Raw genomic sequence first — 12,073 nt, 5'->3', positions numbered from 1 at the left:
ACATTTGTATACCATCCCTTATATCTCTCTATTATACGTGGGAATACTTTGGAACAGATTTCCAAAATTAAAATCACTTGGAGCTGATTTGTTAGTGTTTTTACGGTCTTTTATGACCAACAACAAAAAAATGCATGTATTTATTTTTTGCATAGAAAACATGGGGGAACACCAGTTGGAGAACCCTGCTCAAAGGGATGTTGTATAATGGTTTTTTTCTCACCTGATCCATACAAGGTGTTTGGAAACATCAAACTGAACGACGAAAACCACATAAACCAGCACAACAACTTCAAGACCTTCTCCGGTGCGCTGATGCTTCTCTTCAGGTGGGCGCATTGAGAAGGACTCGGAAGCTGAACTGAGATATTCTAAACTATAAGTAGATGATTATGCTGACTGATGATGAATTAATATATTGGTTAATGTTTAATAGACTAATTGGTTGATCAAATAATTGCTTGCTTGCTGCTGCGATTAATGAATTGACTTATTGATTAACTCATTGATTGACAGGAGTGCGACCGGGGAGTCATGGCAGGAGATCATGTTATCGTGTCTGGGGGGGCAGGAGTGTGAGCCAGACTCCTCCATGGCACCCATGACCATGTCCCCTGACCACGAGGGAGGCTGTGGTACTGACTTCGCCTACTGCTACTTTGTCTCCTTCATCTTCTTCAGCTCCTTCCTGGTGAGGACGCTCCTGAAATACAGTTTTTCTCCTTATCTCCACTATTTGTCAGTGCTCTTCTCTCTCTCTCTCTCTCTCTCTCTCTCTCTCTCTCTCTCTCTCTCTCTCTCTCTCTCTCTCTCTCTCTCTCTCTCTCTCTCTCTCTCTTTCTGTCCATCTTACTGATACACAATGTGCATTTTGATTGTGCAACACAAATACACATTCTCTCCACTCTGTCAGCACTCTCTGTCCATCTTTTTCATTCTCATACTTAAAAGCAGTTATTTTTATTGTATGCATGCACATGTGCACATCAGTATAGCACATACTGTATATTTGTATATACACACATGCTGTCCTTCACACGTCCGCTCCTCTTGTGTGACTCTGTAGATGCTGAATCTGTTTGTGGCTGTGATCATGGATAACTTTGAGTACCTGACCAGAGACTCTTCCATCCTGGGACCTCATCACCTGGATGAGTTTGTCCGTGTCTGGGGAGAGTACGACCGCGCAGCATGGTGAGAGATAAGAACCCCACTATGTCTCAACTTTGCCCAGCAGAGGGCAGTGTATTGATTCACTAAAGACAAAATAGGCCTAAACTGCCTTAAATTCCTGTGCAAGATTTGCCAACTTGTTCTGTTTCAAACTTACACAAACTTGTAATGAATGCCTCTACCTTTTCCTTTTTTCCTCAACTCTTTGTCTCTCTCCTTCCTCATCTTCTCTGTTTCCTCCGTAGTGGGCGTATACACTACACTGCCATGTATGAGATGTTGACCCATATGTCTCCACCCCTTGGTCTGGGGAAGAAATGCCCCAGAGGTATGGCCTACAAGGTATGGGAGAAACACTTATTTTCTTCTTTTTAATTTAGGATAGAGAAATATTTCAGTTGTTTTACTGTAAAGCAAGTGGGACCCTCTCTCTCTGTCCTTCCTTCCTTCCTTCCTTCCTTCCTTCCTTCCTTCCTTCCTTCCTTCCTTCCTTCCTTCCTTCCTTCCTTCCTTCCTTCCTTCCTTCCTTCCTTCCTTCCTTCCTTCCTTCCTTCCTTCCTTCCTTCCTTCCTTCCTCCTTCCTTCCTTCCTTCCTCCTTCCTTCCTTCCTTCCTTCCTTCCTTCCTTCCTTCCTTCCTTCCCTTCTCTCTCTCTCTCTCTCTCTCTCTTTCTCTTTCTCTCTCTCTCGCTCTCTCCCCCTCCCTCCTCTCCCCCCTCTCTCCACAGAGGCTGGTGTTGATGAACATGCCAGTGGATGAGGACATGTCAGTCCACTTCACCTCCACCTTGATGTCTCTGATCCGCACCGCTCTGGAGATCAAGATCGCACGAGGTCAGGGAATGAGTTGAGTTTGAAACCACCATGCATCACTGCATCTGCATGCATTTATCCAATTTAGACTTGGTCTTCCATCTTAAGCCTGGAGATCCACACATCCTAGGGATGCAGGCTTTTGGTCCAGCCCATTACTGGTAACACACCTGATTCAACTTATAAATGGCTTGATGATTGGTTGAGTAGTTGAATCAGGAAATGTAGCAATATCAACAATTTCCACTGCCTGTGTATAATGGATGAATAAATATCTATTTTATTGTGCTCCAGGTGGGGAGGACCGAGTAGCTCTGGACACTGAGCTACAGAAGGAGATCAGTGTGATATGGCCGTACCTCCCCCAGAAGACCCTGGATGTACTGGTGCCCATCAACAAAGGTCAGACCCACGTTAGAGAGATTTGGAGAGGTAGAGCTGGGAGGCAGTCAGTCACTCAATGACTAGCAATCTAACTGTGTTTGTGTCTTACAGATTCCGACATGACAGTAGGTAAGATATATGCCTCCATGATGATCATGGACTACTTCAAACAGAACAAAGCCAAGAAGCTGAGAGCACAGCTGGAAGCACAGGTCAGATATACACACTATATTAACATCATATATACTGTATAAACCTCACTTCTCTTTTGTGCAAGATTATCATGGCATCTGATCTGTTGACACAACCCAGTGCCTGTAGTGATACATTACTTTGTGTGGTCTCCTCTACAGAAGGCCAACCTGATGCCGTTCAAGAGGCTGGATGCCTCGACTCTCTCTGAAGACATTCTGTACAATGCCCATCCCCTGCCCTGCATGTCCCTCAGTGCCGGCTCCGCCCTGTGAGTCAATCCACGCTCAGTGTGTGTGTGTGTGTGTGTGTGTGTGTGTGTGTGTGTGTGTGTGTGTGTGTGTGTGTGTGTGTGTGTGTGTGTGTGTGTGTGTGTGTGTGTGTGTGTGTGTGTGTGTGTGTGTGTGTGTGTGTGTGTGTGTGTGTGTGTGTGTGGGACGTGTTTAACTATACTTGTGGGGACCAGGATCCAGATTCACAAAACATTTCTTACGCAAAAACGTAAGCTTCTTAAGAAAAAAAGAAGTTCATAAGTGCAATTCCTCAACAATATCTTAAAATTGTATGATTTTCTTAAATATCGTTTTGATTTTCTTAAATATATTTTTTATTTCCTCAAATATCTTTTTACATATCTTCTTAAGATGTTTGTTGCTAGGCAACTGTTTTAGGTAGCTATCTAGCTAGCAATGGCAATCATGTTAGCCTATTTCTCACTGAGATTACTGTTCTAAAACATGTTTTTGGGTTGAAAATAATCAATACTGAAACTTTCAGATGAAGTTTGTGAGTGAATTAAACATGTTCAATTGCTTTCCTGAGCTTTTTCTCTCACTGCCTGAGTTTAAGACAAGGGTTTAGCTATCTTGGAATTAAGAATATTTCCAATAACTTTATTTTCAAGAATCACATTTCTTCTTAACTTTTTGACCAACTGGGGATTTTGTTAGTCCCCACAAGGTCAAATGCTATTTCTAGGGGGTTTAGGGTTAATGTTAGAATTAAGGTCAGGGTTAGGAGCTAGGGTTAGTTTTAGGGTTAAGGTTAGGTTTTCAGGTTAAGGTTAGGATTTTGAGTGGGACTGAATTGTGTGTCCCCACAAGGTTAGTTGTTCAAGACTGCATGTGGGTGTGTGTGTGTGTGTGTGTGTGGGTGTGCGTGTGCGTGTGCGTGTGCGTGTGTGTGTGTGTGTGCCTTTAGTACGTATTTGACAGTATTTCCTGTTGGGCTTGCCTCCATCTGTAGGACCAGAGGAGGCCTGGTGGCGTTGAGTCCTCTCTCCCAGGACCTGTTCTCCATGCAGCCCATGACCTCTGACCAGGACACCAGCAGTCAACACTCCAGGGTAAGGAGAAGTACCAAGGAGTATGTACTGTACTATAGAAACGTATCACATGAGTACTGTACATCACACTAAACTAGCACAGACACCAACACATAGTACACCAACAAAGGAGCCTTTATATAATTTAGTAAGCGTACAATGATAGCTCTATAAGGCCCTTTGCTAGGAGCCGAAAGGAAAAAGTAAAATCACAATGATGTAGTAGCTATGGGCAAAATATGAAATACTGCACGTAGAAAACCTAACCTCCTGTGGTAAAGCTCAATATCACACATAGACAACAATGAATCAATGACAGATCTAGTAGTAAGGGTTAGGGCCAGCTGTTTTAGTTGGTTTTTGTGATTCTACACCTCACTTTGCTCAAGCCGATCCTCTCCAATGGACTCGGCAGTTGTAGCAAAAAGTTGGTCAATTAGGCTATGTTTATACAGGCAGCACAATGCTGATCTTTTTTTACCAACAACATCAGATCTTTTTCAGAGGTGATCTGATTGGTCAAAAGACCAATTAGTGAAAAAAGATCAGAATTGGGCTGCCTGTGTAAACGCAGCCTAATTGAGCCATCTTTAGCAACAACTTCCGAGTTCATTGGAGAGGATGGACTTGAGTGAGGTGTAGAGTCACTGCTCTACAAATAGTGGGCTGCCTGTTTAAATGCAGCTCAACAGGCAGTTTAAGGGGAGAGTCAATGACCACATTTACATGCACACCAATGTTTTTGAGTTGACTCATATAAACATCCTATCCCGTTTACAATCACTGGAAAAAGCCTATATCCTGGTTATGAGAAACCCGGATAAGATGCCTGGGATATTCTGATCTAAAACGGGATACTGTGTAAACATCTTATCCCATTTACTGTGTAGGCTCAATTTCGCATATCATGCGTATTGTGTGAAGATGTTTTCATCTGATTGTCAAACAAACAAATCACTTCAAAAAGTAGTCTACCTGTGCAGTTTGAGCCACCATAATAATTCAATAATAATTTTTCTTATTATAATTCATTTACTACTTGCTACTTTCACTGCTACGTTCACCTGTAATTTAGACACGTTTCTGTTATACAGTTGAAGTCGGAAGTTTATATAAACCTACATAAACCTTAGCCAAAAACATTTAAACTCAGTTTTTCACAATTCCTGACATTTAATCCTAGTAAAAATTCCCTGTCTTAGGTCAGTTAGGATCACCACTTTATTTTAAGAATGTGAAATGTCAGAATAATAGGAGAGAGAATGATATATTTCAGCTTTTATTTCTTTCATCACATTCTCAGTGGATCAGAAGTTTACATACACTCAATTAGTATTTGGTAGCATTGCATTTAAATTGTTTAACTTGGGTCAAACGTTTCGGGTAGCCTTCCACAAGCTTCCCACAATAAGTTGGGTGAATTTTGGCCCATTCCTCCTGACAGAGCTGGTGTAACTAAGTCAGGTTTGTAGGCCTCATTGCTCGCACACGCTTTTTACGGTCTCGCCACAAATGTTCTATTGGATTGAGGTCAGGGCTTTGTGATGGCCACTCCAATACCTTGACTTTGTTGTCCATAAGCCATTTTGCCACAACTTTGAAAGTATGCTTTGGGTCATTGTCCATTTGGAAGACCCATTTGCGACCAAGCTTTATCTTCCTGACTGATGTCATGAGATGTTGCTTCAATATATCCACGTATTTTTCTTTCCTCATGAAGCCATCTATTTTGTGAAGTGCACCAATCCCTCATTCAGCAAAGCACCCCCACAACATGATGCAGGTTATGTCGATATAGGACTCGTTTTACTGTGGCATGCACAAAGTAGATGTCCTAACCTACTTGCTAAAACTATAGTTTGTTAACAAGAAATTTGTGGAGTGGTTGAAAAACAAGTTTTAATGACTCCAATCTAAGTGTATGTAAACTTCCGACTTCAACTGTAATTTCCGACACTGGCCATATTATAATTTCCGACATTTGGTAGGACATTTGTTTATCGTTTGATACATGCAGCTTCTCTTCTGTCAAAGTAAAGTAGTGCTACCAGAATGTCTTACATCAGTAGAATTAATGCATTGGTGATCTAGTTAACACCAGTAAAGTTGTCTGTTTTGTTTAGGGACTGGGGAGAAAACACAATAACTCAAACAGTGGAAAGATTGGTCCTGTGCAAAATGTCCAAATGTCATCAGTTTGATCGGTTTTAAGGAAATGAAAAGCTGAGAAAACGACGAAACACCTTTCTGATAAGACTTCAGTTCGTCTTGGGTGCATATTCCATGTGGTTGAAATACTGTCTGCTTGCATAAGTGTCAAATATTACACATTACAGGCACATTTGTGTTTTCTCAAGAGATGCTGAAAGAAAGAAATATTTCTCCACTCGTGTTCCTGAGACAAAATTAACATTTGTGGTATAATTTCAATGCAAGAAATTCATTTTTTTATTTTCTTTTGGAAAAGTTTTATTGTTGTATTTCCTTTAAAAACAGCAAATTTTTGTACGGAATTTTATGCACATAAAAACAGCATAAAAACATAAAACACAGCATTTGAATTACATTTAAATATGTTAAAAAGTACATGTTGTTAAAAACAATAGAAATAACCATGAATAAAAGTACTTTTCCTTGTAAAAACTTCAAGAAATTCATAATTCTGGTTAAGGTGTTGGCTTGACAGTTGCTGGACCTGGGTTCAAGTCCTAGTCGGGGCTACCCCACGAATTTGTTACAACACACTTCCATGGTTGGTTTCATTGACTCGCCTTAACAGCACCTAATTTACCAATTTTTAGCTACACTTCTAACTCTGTTGGAGAGGATCAGCTTGAGCAAAGTTAGGTGTAGAATATCTGATCTACAAATAGTATTCCCTGTTAATTAAGATTCGAAGAGCTACGCCTCCCCTGGCTTAGGCGATCCCCGACACAAAACACTCACGCAAAACGAGACATTGATTGATTGATTGGAGACAACTTGTGTCAATTAAAGAAGATTTCCTAGGATTTTCTACCTGCAGCAAACCTAGTGGATAATGCTGGAAATACCGGTCAAAGAAAAACATTTAGAAAAAAACAACTGTTCCAAGTAATAGTTGAATGAAGATACTAGTACTGCATTGCAGAGCAGGGCATTGATGTTTCAAGGTGTTTCTGTCCTTGCCAAGTTGTAGACTGGTTAGTGGAAGTTTGAAAGGAGATGTTGTCATTCTCAGTGCTCACTGTACTGTTTCTATGCTGTTTGGTTGAACTGGTCTGCAGTGTACTTTTTGCCCTATAGGAATCTGTTAGTGTTTGCCTTCTTCTATGTATATTTTCACTGGGGAGTAACATGACTGGCTTTAAAGCAGGTGAACTTGTCTGGCTCAGTATGTTTGGTGCATCCAGATCTGAACTTGCATGAGTGTATGTGTAACAACAGCCCGATAGTTGTTCTGTCCTCTCTCTTCTCATTTATTGTCGTAGCGATGTGCTTATGTCGCCGTCTCCTTACGCCCTCTGACTCTTTCTCCTACTCCTGTTTTGCCCAATCCTTCTGGGGTCAGTCTCCTTGTTGTCATTGGTTGTTAATCTGTGGCTCTTTGGCTGGAATGGCTTCTGATTGGTTGGTGATGATGGAATGGCTTAAGTTCTCTCCCAATTGCAGAAAGGCACTCGCAAATTATTACGATGTAACAATGGCCGAAACCCTCCTTGGCTGGAACCCCAAAAGGCAGTTAGTACCGGTATTAAATTGACCAGCCTGATCTGTACTGTACTCTATCTCTCCCCTCGCCCCTCTCTCTGTCTCTGGTCTCATATAGGTGAGTGCAGGGGAGTTCAGTGGGTTGATTCCTGACTCACTGGAGCTCCCGTTTGGCAAGGGGCTGTGTGTACGGGCCTCCTCTATGCCCCGTCTGGCTGTAGAGCCACAGGTACTGCCCTCTGACCACACTGACTCCTCCAGGGGCCAGAAGGGCCCTGGGCAGCAAGGGGGCCCCAGAGTGTGACATGCATGTTTGTTTGACAGAGGACGAGGACCAGGCTACACTGGTTGTGCCGTTTGGAGAGAAAAGTGGGTTTATGTATCTTCTGTTTGCTGCTGGGTTTCTGGAGAGGGATAATCAACATGGATGTTTCAAAGGAATGCTAGCGTTTCAGAATAGTGTTTGATTGATCCTGGGTTACTGGTATGTTTTGTCTCTGTCTTCCGCTAAACAATGAGTTGAAGAGTAAAATGAAGTGGTTCAAGCATCCTAGTTGACCTGTTAATTTCCTGGAATAGTGAGCATGGATATGGATTAAAAACAGAGAATGCTGCATGGATCGACAGATGGATGGATTTCTTTGAAAATAACAAAACCTTTTTTATGGTACATGTGGGTATTTAGTTGTGTCTCCCTCTGTGTGCGTGCATGTGCGTGTGCGTGCAGACGGAGATGGCCAGTGGCTCCATTAAGCGGTCCTCGTCCACTGTGGCTGACCAGAGGGTTAATGGCCTGTGGCAGGAGGAGAAGAAGAGTCCTGATAGACTGTACAGACCACGCCACAAGAGCTACAAGGCTGCCGGTCAGTCTCCACTCTCCAATTTCCACTCACGTGACCTCTCCTCTTATCTCTCCCACTGGCATGATGAGGGATGTTACTGTGTGGTTATTGTTTGCATGTGTTAATATGTCAAGTTCTCTTCCCCGCATTTTCCCTTTCCTTTCTTATGTCTTTATCCTATATACAAGTGCCACTTTTCCTTTTCTTTTATCCTACGTGCATCAATGATCTACCTGTCAACATACTTTTTAATGATCTACAGTGTTAAAAAAAAATCAATATATTTTTATCTTGCTTTCCCTCTCTGTGCTCCTTTCCATGGTCTTCCTCGTCCTCCTCCAGTCTCCCGTTCAGAAAGAAAGAGGCAGTTGGACACAGAGAAGGAGCGTGGGAGGTCCAAAGAGCGCCGCCATCTCCTCTCCCCAGACACATCCCGCTGTAACTCTGAGGAGAGGAGTCTGCAGCCCTCATGCTCCCCTAGCCGAGAGCGCACACACCCCCTGGACAAACAGGTAGGACACACACACACACACACACACACACACACACACACACACACACACACACACACACACACACACACACACACACACACACACACACACACACACACACACACACACACACACACACACACACACACACACACACACACACCCCCTGGATGCCTTACCAAGGGCAAACATTAAAGGGCCATACACCACTGGTGTAAACTCTGGTTGAGACGAAGTAGACCACAAACACATACCCACATTGGATACACAATATACACTTTTAAAAAAGGCAATCAGACGTCTGTATTAAATGTGTTTCGACTCCTGTGTCCAGGGTAACAGCTCCGACAGCCCCATCCCCACCTCTGAATCTAGTACACCTAGTCGCCGCCCCCTGTCCCAGACCCCAACTCGCTCCCATCCCCACATCTCCTACTCCCCTCTGGTGTCTCGCACGCACCCTCCCTCCGGGGACGATGATGACGACAGGGGCAGCCCAGAGACCCAGAGGCGGGGGGGGGCCTCCAGAGAGGCAGGTGGAGAGGGGCAGACCGGGCCCAGGGGTCGTCGCCACCACCACCAGCAGGGCTCCCCTCTGCGTCGCTACCCGTCGGAGCCCTATCTCACCCTGCAGGAGGACGAGCATAGTCCGGACCCCTCTGGGTTCATGGAGACACTGACCTTCGAGGCGGCGGTGGCCACTAGCCTGGGACGCGCTAACACGGTCAGCTCCACCTCCAGCTCTAGCTTCAGCTCGGCCCGACGGGGCTCCAGGAGCGGCTGGCAGATCCCCAATGGACACTTCCGGAAACGCCTGGCTCAGACCGTCTCTGTTGCGGGCTGTGAGCCACTCAGCGACACAGAGGAGGACGACCGCTGCTAGGAGGAGGAGGAAGTGGTGGTGGATGAGAGGTGAGGAAGGTGCTAGTGTATAAGATGTACTACAATATAAAAGAAAAAGGGACATTTGTCGCTCTCTTGCATTACTACTGCATACCTGTGTGATTGCAGTGTGTTTGATAAAATGTGAGGGGAGAAAAAAATTAAGAACATCCATTTTTTCACTTCCTGCAAGTGGGATCCCTTTTAAAGTCACACAGAAAATGTACAATAAATATCTACCCACAAATATTTGACTGTGGTTAATTTATATTCTGACTAACAAAAGAAAGTGACTAATAATAAACCTCAAATAGCCTTGGATGTACAGAAAAGAGATTAAATAAATTGAAAGGATAGAATTACGTTATGTGTCAATAGGTATTGTCATTTCTGAAGGTGTTTCTCTGACATTGATTTTGTGTTTCTCTTAACAGTGTATGTGGGGTGTGTGAATATGTGCAAAATAAGGAGAAACAATATCTTTGAAAACCATGGTTTTTGTAAATACATGAGATTTTTGTCATGAAATTGTAATGCCACCAATACCACTTGATTGTCTGAGTAGGATACATGGCCATAGAGAAGGTTAACTGTTGACGTATTATTAAGTTAATAAAATGTAATCATGTCTGTAAAAAAATACATCCAAACAATAATTGATCAAACCAATGTGTTTTAAAATGTAGTAGAGATTGTTGTTTTTTTTTACCTTTTGCACCCTCCACCATTAGATTTCCTATCCATTTACTGTCTACAAAGGGAACACACTTCTTTAGTAATTATCTATTCATACGTAAACTATGTAATTCCTGTTGTAAAATGTCAAAGGAATAAAACAATGATCAATAGGACAGTTATCCACTTTATACAAACAGGAAGTGAATGGCACACTCTTCTGTTGGGAATCTGTAGGATTTATTTAACATTTTTACCGACTTGCAGGACAATTGAAAGCAACCAACAATGTTATGAAATGTGATAAACTATTTTTCAGAAAGGAATGCCTAAATATCCAGTGTGATTTGAAAGACAGTGCTTTGCTATGAACTGGACTCTAGAGAACCAAATGACTAGAATTACACCCAGAACATGGCTTCAATTCATCAACGAAACTTTATTAAGTCACTAGGAAAACCAGCAGACCATTTGCCTGTCTTGGACCAACTTTCATCTTGTCAATGTACTGTACCTGTTTTTCTTCAGTTGTTACAGTATTCTACCATTTGACGGATTCATTCCTTGTCATCTTCCAGAATCAATAACTGGCACAGAAGCAATCATGAACTTGAGTGTTTTGTTGTTCATCAATGTAGCCGTCCACATTCTCCTCTTCTACATTAGCTTACAACATCATCAGTATGTGTCAAAGAACTCACTGCAACTGTATATCTTCTTCATTAATTCTTTATGTCAATACTGTATGAACCATTACAGACGACAGATGTAGAAAGATGTTTTCCACACCTGGTTTCACCCGTTATTTAGAATGGTTTACTAATAATGTACAGTACATTTATATCATGTTTTCTGTAGGATTGTAAGAGACAATATCCCTTTCTGCTCCCAACACGCTTGAAGGATGGAATAGGATATCTCTGGAATGTTAATTTAAGGTATTTGTATTTGTTTTATTTGCCTGCAAAAGGGTAATGATTCTGTGAAACTCAGTTAACCAAAAAACATGGAGAATTGTCCTGGAATGCAAAATAGTTGTTTGGTTTATGTGTGTATAATAGCTGTATATATTAATAAAAGTGTCCTCAATTGCAATAAAAGTGTCCTCAATTGCACATACAATATGTGGCTGCTTGTCTCCATATCTGAGGTAGACTAGACCAAGAGGCTTTACATCATCTGCCGTATTGTGGATTCAGAGATACCTATCTAACATAACACATAAGGTTTTTCTTTAATGGGAGCCTCTCTAACGTAAACCAGTGTGGTATAGATCAAGGCAGCTGTCTTGGTCCTTTATTGTTTTCTATTTTTACTAATGACCTACCATTAGCCTTGAGAAAAGCCTGTGTGTCTATGTACGCTGATGACTCAGCATTATACATGTCAGCTACCACAGCAAGTGATATCATTGCAACCCTTAAAAAAGAGCTGCAGTCAGTTTTAGAATAGGTGGCTAAATTTGGACAAATCACTCGCTAAACCCTAAACCTCATCTAAATCTTGTAATGAATAATGTGGCAATTGAGAAAGTTGAGGAGACTAAACTGCTTGGTGTAACCCGCAAAACACCAGTCTCAACGTCAACGGTGAAGAGGCGACTCCG

The 12,073-nt window shown here is 42.3% G+C and overlaps 1 protein-coding gene across 1 annotated transcript in view; it reads left to right on the top strand.

Moving 5' to 3' along the window:
• The window catches only part of LOC106599779 (voltage-dependent R-type calcium channel subunit alpha-1E), an 88,673-nt gene extending 77,084 nt beyond the window's left edge, over window positions 1-11,589 (top strand). The window contains exons 33-44 of the mRNA XM_082973088.1: window positions 238-329; window positions 517-691; window positions 1,067-1,194; window positions 1,419-1,515; window positions 1,900-2,017; window positions 2,279-2,386; window positions 2,480-2,580; window positions 2,722-2,831; window positions 3,806-3,905; window positions 8,302-8,437; window positions 8,759-8,928; window positions 9,245-11,589. Of these exons, the coding sequence (XP_082829214.1) occupies window positions 238-329; window positions 517-691; window positions 1,067-1,194; window positions 1,419-1,515; window positions 1,900-2,017; window positions 2,279-2,386; window positions 2,480-2,580; window positions 2,722-2,831; window positions 3,806-3,905; window positions 8,302-8,437; window positions 8,759-8,928; window positions 9,245-9,793 (1,884 nt within the window). The 3' untranslated portion in view covers window positions 9,794-11,589. The remainder of the gene's footprint in view (window positions 1-237; window positions 330-516; window positions 692-1,066; window positions 1,195-1,418; window positions 1,516-1,899; window positions 2,018-2,278; window positions 2,387-2,479; window positions 2,581-2,721; window positions 2,832-3,805; window positions 3,906-8,301; window positions 8,438-8,758; window positions 8,929-9,244) is intronic.
• The last annotated feature ends 484 nt before the right edge of the window (window positions 11,590-12,073 follow it).

This window comes from Salmo salar, chromosome 03, assembly GCF_965601325.2.
Source record: "Salmo salar chromosome 03, fSalSal1, whole genome shotgun sequence".
Lineage (NCBI taxonomy): Eukaryota > Metazoa > Chordata > Actinopteri > Salmoniformes > Salmonidae > Salmo > Salmo salar.
This window is presented reverse-complemented; position numbering and strand designations above follow the sequence as displayed.